A 10,000-nucleotide genomic window follows, 5' to 3' on the forward strand; every position below is an offset into this window, starting at 1 on the left:
CCAATTCCAAACAACTGCGTAGGATTAGATCATAACATATCATTTAAATAATTAGTTAAACCATGTGTTGCCTATCTCAAGCCGCCCCTGGTGAGCTAGCAATGGGACACAGCTCTGGTAATCATAATAGATTAAATCTAGGTTTGATGATGGAGATGAGCTCCGTCTTCCCACCTGTAGGTTCTCCAGTCGAGCCTGCACCTTCCTGGATTGAGTCTCCAGCTTCTTATTGTGCTCAACGATGTCATTCATCTACACCGAAAACAACCAACACAGCCGTAGTTATTTCAAAGCCTCTTTAAAGGTTATGTGGGAGTTTATTGCCTCCCTATTAAGAGGCCCATGAATAAGAGCTCTGTGGCTGGATTTGGTGCTCGGTTAGAGCTAGTGCGCTGTTTTCCAAAATAAGATGTTAGAGATAGAGTTAAGATAACATGCATAATAGCTCTAGGATTTGGAGTTTTTGCTCGAGCTGCGTTCAGAGATAGAGCTAAGATAACATACTCTAAGAAGAGGCTTGTAGTATTTAGGGTTGAGAATTTACAGGGAGGTCTGGTATGCTTCCATTCGTGCCCTTTAGGATTACCAGTTTTATAGGAGTTTTCCAACTTCTAAAGGAAATTATGTCTCAAAACTTCACGACATCAAACTATATGCCATCTTCTATTATAAACAATTAATGAGACACATATTCACTGTGGAATTTCAAAAATATTCATCCGGCGAGCAGAAGTTTGTAATTCTTCCATTCAAAGCCAATGAGGGGAAAAGGAGAACAATTGTGGAGCGTGTCCGTCAAGAACAGAATAAGCCACAACAATGGCTTTACCCTCAAACTGTCTCCTCGTAAGGCTGATTATGCTCTGTCAATCAGGAAAAACCTACATCAAACTGTTGGATTTTAGCAGCCAGGTTTAAGTGAGTGTTTTTCTTCTCACATTGAGAGCCCATGCATAATAGCTCTAGGATTTGGAGTTTTTGCTCGAGCTGCGTTCAGAGATAGAGCTAAGATAACATACTCTAAGAAGAGGCTTGTAGTAATTAGGGTTGAAAATTTAGGTCTAGGATGCTTAATGCATGCCCTTTAGGATTACAAGTTCTATAGGAGTTTTCCAACTTCTATGGGAAATGATGATCAAAGCCTGGTTATATTATTCAGCTACAAATGTTTATGTTCCATTAAACTACCAAAGCAGCAGCACCAGCTTAGAGAACAGCCCCCTCCTGTGGTCAAAAGTCCTGTGGTCCACAGCTGAACATAATTGTGAGCATACAGAACAATCTCAATAACACTACACTAGCTATTAAGTGTTTACATAAGAGAAAATATTAAAAAAAAAAAACATAGCCAATAGTTAGCCATTTATTAATCATCATCACAAATAACTAGATCGTTAAGGTAGAAATATACAATTTCAATAAACGACTTGCCTGTTTTTTCATGGTGTCGTTGAGCTCCTTGATGGTATCAAAGCTGGCCTTGAGCCTCTTGTTCTCCTTGGTTCTCTCTCTGAGGAGCTCCTGGAGCTGGTTCACCTCCTGTTGGTGTTTCTGGTGGGGTAAAAAAAAAAAAAATTGTTCCTCATCACCAGGACCACTCTGCCTGAGCAACCCCTGCAGCTCTCTGGCTCTACCAGAGGGAGGCAGCAGAAGAGTGAGTTAATGAGTCCTCGGTTCTGAGCTGACAACATGCCAGGGATCAGTTTCGCAAAAGCTTTGTAGCTTAAGAAGTACTTAAAGTTCCACAATGAACAAATGTCGTTCGTTCACACAGAAGATTGACCTGCAAGCATTGATTTTACAATTGTTACTCTCTCTCGCGCGGCTTTGTGGCTGGGTTGTTGGGAGAAATTAAGTAACACCTAAGCTACGAAGCTTTCGGGAAACTGACCTCTGTTCAGACTCAGAACACTTGTGTTTGATGCTAAATCTTTTAAGTATGTTGTGTGTGTGTGTGTGTGTGTAGTCTATGTGTGTGCATATGTGTTACTCTCACCTCCTGTGCTTCATGGATGCATCTGTGCACCTCCTCCTCCACCCCTCGTAGCCTGCTTATAGCTGGCTGCTGTTGGAGCAGACTGACCTCTCTCTCCTGGAGCTCTTTCTCCCAGCGCTGCTGGCTCAACCGCTCGGCCTACACACACACACACACACACACACACACACACACACACACACACACACACACACACACACACACACACACACACACACACACACACACACACACACACACACACACACACACGTAAGCTGACAACAACAGCTGGCACAGAGCAGTACCTAGCATAGACAGCTGTTTCCATTCCCTTGTGTGTGTCACTCACCCTCAGTTGTTCATAGATGTGCAGCATTTCCTGGTACACCTGTCCCATCTCAGAGGGGGAGTCAAGAGGGACGGACTGGTGGCCCCTCACCCCTCTTTCTCTGGACACCCTGACTGTGGGCTCAGTCTCACTGGAGCCCAGGGTACCAATCAGACTGGAGGGTAGGGTCACATCTGTAACAACATAACAAACCGCTGAACGCTGTTGCTGTTTACAGTTACGTTCACTCTATCAATTGAGACTACTTCTGTGTGTATAGGTGCAGTCAGTTCTATGGCCAGACCGAACACACCTGTCTCTGTGTGGAGGACCCAGTCCTCACTAAGGTCCTCCTCGCTGCCACTCTGATTGTAGTCACTTTCCAACCTGGGCGTGAGCACACACGTTACTTCATCATACCAAGTTTTTTTTTCCTCTAAGGGATAGACAAGACACAAGGCTGATCAATATAACATACTCACCTTTCAGGAGGATGAGTGACAGCCTTGAACAGCTCTCGTAGAGCTCTGTTGTAGCCTCTCATCTCTCTGTAGGTGCATTTAGACTTGGGGGACTTCATCACTCTCTGAATACTAGGATCTTCAAAACATTAGACACGGACATGTTATCCTCACAGATGTAACCGCCTAGCTGTGTAGGTAAGTGTATTTGCTGCAAGTTATCTGGTCGGAAGTGGACCGAGGACATCCTATATTTTCACATTACATTAATGGCAATCACTCCAAGGTCGCTAACTTACCATCATGTTTACGGATCATTCCAGCTGTGTTCTTCTCTTCTGAAAGCTATGATAATCAGGGAGTCAGGCAATGGAAACGAGCAAGGTGGAGGGGATAACTTACTTACAATATTTTATCCTGTCTGTCACTTCTCAGTTGTGATCACTACAAAAACATTAGCTGTTTTTTAACATCGTTAGTTAGTTAACGTTGACCAACGAACACACCTAGTAGACTTGTTCTCTGTCTTTGGTACCCCCATACAGCTGTCAGATTGAAGAGGGAGCTAACGGTAGCTACTGTCGCTAGCTAACTGAACAGTAAAACTTACCACCGGTTTCCTCCGCTCCAAATATTTCCTCTTTAGCTTCTCTATTGTAACGTCTACATCAGTCTCTGACGATTCGTTACTCATCTTGAAGTTTGAAACAAATTAGGTCGATGTTGACAGAGGTGGAATATGTTTTGATGTTGATCATTCATTCATACAACTCCAGTCCAAACTTGGGAGTTTGGTTTGTTGTTCTGAGTGCAGTTGGTAACCCGGAAGTGAATGTAGGTGGGGGGGGTCCACATGGGGACGGGGCTGGAGACATGGAACCACTCTCTCATCCATAGACGGGACTTGGATGCAAGGACTGACCATCCAAGACAAAATAGTTTTAATCATGTTTTAACCTCTACAGTGTTACAAACAATGGTCTCAAACAATCTTATATGTTGATGACATTGCCAGTTGAATTAAGAGTTGAATACAACTATTATTGGTTCATTTGTCCAGTAAGCCTTTATACTAATGACCCTATTTATCATGGTGGGTGTTTGAGTGAGTGGCTATCACGCCTCTCATTTAGAACGCTTAGCTTAAGGGAGAGAGTTACTAATTAACCTACTTTAGCCATTGCTGTTCTGAGCGAAATTGGCTGGGTTAGTTAGTCCAAAGATTTAAAAAAGCTAGATCAAGTAGTCTCTACCTTTCCTATTGCCCCTGTGACAGCACCATGTAGTCAACTGGGTGGGGTTTTCTAGCTGGGAAGGCATCAGCAAATTGGATTGAAACATGGTCTTCTTCTTCAATAGGTTTGAGATGAAATGACATAACGCCATCTGGAGCCAATAAATGCTTCTTTTTTTTTTCTATGAAAGATGCACAGGAAGCAATTAAAGTGCACTTTGTCTGCAGTGTATTTATTCAGCCATGTATTTTCTGTCAAAGTTGGTGAATTGTTGATCAATTGACAGACATGGGACTGTTTTATAGTAGAAAAGTGAAAAGTGTTTTGTGTCTAAACCACTGGAGCTGTAAACATTGGATTTACACCCTCTCAAAACTACAAACTAAACCTGACTACATGGCTGTATAAAATCCTCTAATAACAATTATTTTAGGCAAGTGCTCACTCTAGTGTTTACGTAACACTATGATTCCCTGTGAATGGTACACCTCCGTTCTCCTCTACTGCCAGAGTTTACTCTGACAGTCCAGCAGGTGGCAGTGTGTGACCAGGAACAGTGGAGGAAAATGATGAGCTTACTGTAATGAGTAATGTAATGAGTGTAGAGAAACTCCTCAAACCACATCACTGACACACATACAGTATCTCTACAATAGTCATCTCATTTTCACCTCGAACAACCACAACAATCAGGATCAGTTGACTTTATCGACCTCTCTACTGTACATCGGCACCACTCTCTCCAGTGCCTGTAGAATGGTGACTGAACCTGAGCCCCATGCTGGAGGGGACCCTCACCCAGGATAGAAGATGGATGCCCTTGCTCTGTGGGTAATTAGTCGGCAGTCATCATTAGAACTCATTTGCAGCCAATCTCATTCTCCCCTAGGTTAGACATTTATTGAATGAGTCTAATTGTGGTACTCATACTACATTAGATCTACATTAGATCTATTTACTTTGTCAACTTTGTGCTCAATTGCAGTCCATTAATTTTATTTGCTATCAGACCATGAAACTTTCCAATTCCATCCTATTAAAAAGTTCAGGCTTTTCGGTCATGTCTGGCAGAAGTACTTGATCTGTGCGTGTGCGTGTGTGTGTGTGTGTGTGTGTGTGTGTGTGTGTGTGTGTGTGTGTGTGTGTGTGTGTGTGTGTGTGTGTGTGTGCGTGCGTGCGCATGCGTGCGCATGCGTGTGTCCATCACCTTCTCTCCCACTTGTACAGTACATGATTAAAATAGCAGTCATTTAGTCACACATTCTGAGGGATAGAGAGAGTGGTGTGGAGTATGTAGCCATATAGATGGATGGAACAGTAGAGGCTTGTTACTGTCATCATGAGTAATAAGTACTGTACTGTAGGGTGGAGATGTATTTAACGGGGCAAACAGAAACCTTACTAAACTCTTTCCATTCTTCTTTTGTCTCGCTCATTCTTACAGAGTGAGGAAAAAAGTTGAATTGAATGTTTGGGTTTTTATGGCTGTGATATGACTCAAGAGATCAAATTTTTGTGAAATTAGATATGATTATCACTAAACAACAGGATATTCCACAGAGTGTAATGAAATATTTCCTCCTGCGGTACAGTAGGCCCTGTGTGATTTGGTTTAGTACTTTCAGTGTGTGTGTGTGTGTGTGTGTGTGTGTGTGTGTGTGTGTGTGTGTGTGTGAGTGTGTGTGTATGTACAGTACTTGTGTGAGTGTGTGTGTGTGTGTGTATTGTATGAGAGCAGACAGTCTCACTCCCGGAGTTATCATCTTTACCGTCTGTTTCTAACACATTTAGCTAGCCTCAGGAGATAACCATACAAAAGCAATCTAATCAAATCACTGAATTACCAGCATCTTAGTATTATTCTACTGCTGAAACAATTATCTCCAGTCTCTGGATAAAAAGCGGAAAAGACAGACACACACACACACACACACACACACACACACACACACACACACACACACACACACACACACGCATGCCCCCCCCCCCCCACACACACACGCATGCCCCCCCCCCCCCCCCCCCCACACACACACACACAGACACACACACACAGACACACAAACACACACAGACGCAGTGACTCAATTAAAACTGTGATGGCAATGCTCTGCTGTGAAAATGATTGCTTTTCAATTGCCCGTTGGTTTGTGAGTCCTCAGAGATGTATTATATATGCTAATAGAAGCTGTAAGGAGGAGCAGTGGGTCAGAAAGGCTCAACGCAATTAAACTGCTCAGACCCAGGCCAAGAGAGGGGATCCCAGGGCAAATCTCAGACAGACTTAAGGGTTTCACATGAAAGCAGATCTGAGACAGTCTGATGTGTGTGTGTGTGTGTGTGTGTGTGTGTGTGTGTGTGTGTGTGTGTGTGTGTGTGTGTGTGTGTGCGTGTGTGCGTGCATGTGTGTGTGCGCGCGTGAGTATGTGTGTGTGTATCTGTGTGTCTGTGTGTCTGTGTATCTCTCTCCAGCACTTTAGTAACAGACCAACCCTGGATATACAGTACAGTAGGCTAATCCATTTACACCGCACTTGCCCTAAAAAGTGCTGATTTGATTACAATGAGAGCAAGAACAGCATATGCAGCATTGGACAGGATTTATACTCATAATATTGGTGTTAAAGCAGCCCTAATAGCATTGTCAGGTAGTATTTATGAGATTAATTTAAGCAAATTTAATTGATGCATGAATATTTTAATGTTTACCCCGTAAACCTACCGTACAAGCCTTCGGGGATCTTGGGGTTAAGTAAATCTGATCAATGTTTCAAATGTTTAAAACTCAGTTTCTGTAAAAATGTCTGAAATTGCTTGAATTATTCAATGACCAAAATTTCTAATCAGACTTTTAGATTACCCATTTTGCATTATAATTACGCTAGTAATATTGATAGGATTTCCTGACAGTACTTTAAGGCTTTATTCATATGATCTGGCAGAGATTAACTCAGAGTTGTAACACAGAGTTACAGTATGGTAGCCTAATTACTTCATGGTATTTCTATTGTATATTTAGTGCCCATTATGTAGTTGACATAAATCAAATACCCAAGTCTGGAACTGGTTTAATTCTTATAAAACTGAACTTTATGACCTCTGCTGTAGAAATCACCCTCATCTCTCTGCTCTGGTTTTATGACCGTTCTAATGGTGCCATGTGAAAGACAGGTGCTTGTATTGTCTCTTGGCCAGAGAGTCTGGAGTCTCGGTGTCTACTCTCCTCTTTCCTCTCTTCTCTTCTCTTCTCCTCTCCTCTCCTCTCCTCTCCTCTCCTCTCCTCTCCTCTCCTCTCCTCTCTTCTCTTCTCTCCCCTCTGCACTGAACCGTACAGCTCTCTGGGCTCTGTAGACTCAATTGATTCAGCTCTCCTTTAAAACGGCAGCTGAACCGTTCTGTGTGTGTGTGTGTGTGTGTGTGTGTGTGTGTGTGTGTGTGTAGTAATTGGACATGATTGAATTTCATTGTTTTTACAAAGTTGTCAGTGAGAATTAATGAGGAGTGTTTTTCTATTCCGCCGGCAATGAGAGAGAGGCTTCAAGATATGATGAATTGTTTGAGTTTCGTCTCTCTCTCTCTCTCTCTCTCTCTCTCTCTCTCTCTCTCTCTCCTTGCCCCTTTGATGCTGTTGTTAGGATAGTTAAGTGTTCCCCATTAAGGGTTAAGTTTAGGATATGACTGTAGGGAGAGAAAGCTGATCCTAGATCTTTGCAGTGCAAAGGAGAAGATCTTTCACTATGTTGCCCTTTTAGCTGTGCAATGCTGGAAATCCTGCATCCTACAGCACAATAAATCCCACTGTACAAGATTCCAACATCCCCCGTTCACCATCTTTGCTGCTAAAGATCAAAGACTGAGAGTTGTCCTTTGCTGTGGGTGTGCAGTGAGACACTCAAGTGAACTCTGACCTGTGATTATCTATGTACTGTCATTTCTAATTTCCAATATCAGACCACCAGTCAGTGCTGGAAATGAAAGGGAACGAGATGAACGACCCATTTTTGAAAATGTAATTTCATTTGCGTCAGTCCCTTTATAGCGTAATGCCTTTCCAGCTGAATTGGCCCCTGTTTTTACTCTTAGGAGCCTAGCTAGACCCTATAGGAGCAGAATACATCTCTATGTGTTCAAAGTCCCTGACCCCTACTCCCACTGCAGGGCACATGGCAGAACAGCTTTCCTCTTCGACAACATTCCTCTGTGTGAATGTGTTTGTGCATACACATGTACATGTGTGTGTGTGTGTGTGTGTGTGTGTGTGTGTGTGTGTGTGTGTGTGTGCGCGTTCATGTGTGTATGCGTGTGCATGTGCATGTCCGTGTGCATGTGCATGTCCGTGTGCATGCATACGTGTGTGTGTGTGTGTGTGAGTGCATGCATGTGTGTGTGTGTGTGTGCTATATGTGAAATCAGTGAAAGAGTTGTTATGTTCTGATTTGGATGGCACCTGGATGTGTCAGTGAGGACTAAGTGAGGGGGGAGTCTATAACACAGTGCTGCACAGTGAAGAGCCATTCAGATCTAATATAAGAGAGTGTGTGTGTGTGTGTTTGTGTGTGAGAGAGAGAGAGAGAGAGAGAGGAGAGAGAGGAGAGAGAGAGATATTATGGGGACTCTGGCCATTCAGTCTCTCTCTGACCCTCTCAGGGTTACAATTCCTGCTTGGTTGAGTCATATAAAGCATGCTGGGTAGTCTAGGGCCAAACAGCCTTTTTTGGGAATGTCATGTGAGTGCTCCGATGCCGTTTCCCCTGAAAATAAAGTCAGAGTTGTCTGGAAGTTGTGGAATGTGTGTTAGGCCCTGGGCCAGGGTTCTGTTTGGGAATAACCAGAGCTGATTGGCCTCGTTCTCAGGGACAGAGAGCAGAGCAGTCTGCAGGTACTGAGACCCTCCACACGCTCCACACAGCATCCATTCTAGTCAAGGCCACACACACACACACACACACACACACACACACACACACACACACACACACACACACACACACACACACACACACACACACACACATACACACACACAGGATAGTAAGCACAACGGTGCTATACCCAATGGCAGGGGACTGTCCTGAAAAAAAGCAGATAACAGTGAGTAAAAACAGGATCTAAATTTGGACTGGTGAATTGCTGTACACTTGTACAGAGTCTGCATTCATTATCCAGTGCATTTACCACAGGTTGGCTCACAGCATGGTGTCTCTCTCTTATCTATTCTCCGATCTCTTTCCGCTTTTAAGAGTCATCTGTTACTGCAAATGAAACACACAAACACACACAGAGCACATTAGACACAATTCCCAGGTGTGGAGTGTGTGTGGAATGGGCATGGCTAATTCCTTTTGTTAGTGTTATTCCCACATCGATGGTGATGAGTCTGATGGAATGGGTTGGATTCTGCTCCAGGAGAACCCTGGGAGACTGCAAGAGTTAATGGGCCATGTCCCTGTGTGTGTGTCTGTGTGTGTCTAAATGTGCTAGATTATGTTCTTAAGCCGCAGTGTAGTGGAGGATCACTGGGAAGTGTGAAAAGATAAGATACCAAGAGATTCCCGTTATTGACCCCCGAAGGGGAAATCTGATTGCAAAGGCTAATACATCAGACACATGGTAGCCTATACAATCATAAAGCAGCTCTGGAATGAAGAACCACTATTTTCCTTATTATTCAGGACATGTCATAACTTGCCATGGGGCAGATCTTTGTTCTAGAACTGTTAAACAAATAGGTCATCACTGAATCCCCCTATTATAGGAACCTGGAGATGACACAGATAAGGTCACACTTTCTAGTGCGAACACCAGATGATCAGTGTGTGGTACCATGACCAAATCATCGGGTTCTTCTGTCTGGATCTTGGATGACAAGAGGGTTGAGGAGCCTGTTGTTCAGGGTCGGATCAGCTGCAGTCTTTGAAGTGAAGCTAGGTAATGCCCTGTTGTTTCCGTGTGTCTATTAGGCAGCGTCAGGACATGTAAACAAGCTAAACAACAG

At 43.5% G+C, this 10,000-nt stretch overlaps 1 protein-coding gene across 1 annotated transcript in view; it reads right to left on the reverse strand.

The window, feature by feature from the left end:
• Window positions 1-3,547, reverse strand: part of ccdc138 (coiled-coil domain containing 138) — a 10,934-nt gene extending 7,387 nt beyond the window's left edge. Inside the window, exons 1-8 of the mRNA XM_083682717.1 lie at window positions 3,378-3,547; window positions 3,067-3,112; window positions 2,789-2,906; window positions 2,620-2,693; window positions 2,328-2,500; window positions 1,997-2,134; window positions 1,432-1,551; window positions 175-252 (exon numbers count right to left, since the gene is read on the reverse strand). Coding sequence (XP_083538843.1) covers window positions 175-252; window positions 1,432-1,551; window positions 1,997-2,134; window positions 2,328-2,500; window positions 2,620-2,693; window positions 2,789-2,906; window positions 3,067-3,112; window positions 3,378-3,461 — 831 coding nt within the window. The 5' untranslated portion in view covers window positions 3,462-3,547. The remainder of the gene's footprint in view (window positions 1-174; window positions 253-1,431; window positions 1,552-1,996; window positions 2,135-2,327; window positions 2,501-2,619; window positions 2,694-2,788; window positions 2,907-3,066; window positions 3,113-3,377) is intronic.
• Between the last annotated feature and the right edge of the window lie 6,453 nt (window positions 3,548-10,000).

Source organism: Argentina silus (assembly GCF_951799395.1).
Source record: "Argentina silus genome assembly, chromosome: 12".
In the NCBI taxonomy this organism is placed as follows: domain Eukaryota; kingdom Metazoa; phylum Chordata; class Actinopteri; order Argentiniformes; family Argentinidae; genus Argentina; species Argentina silus.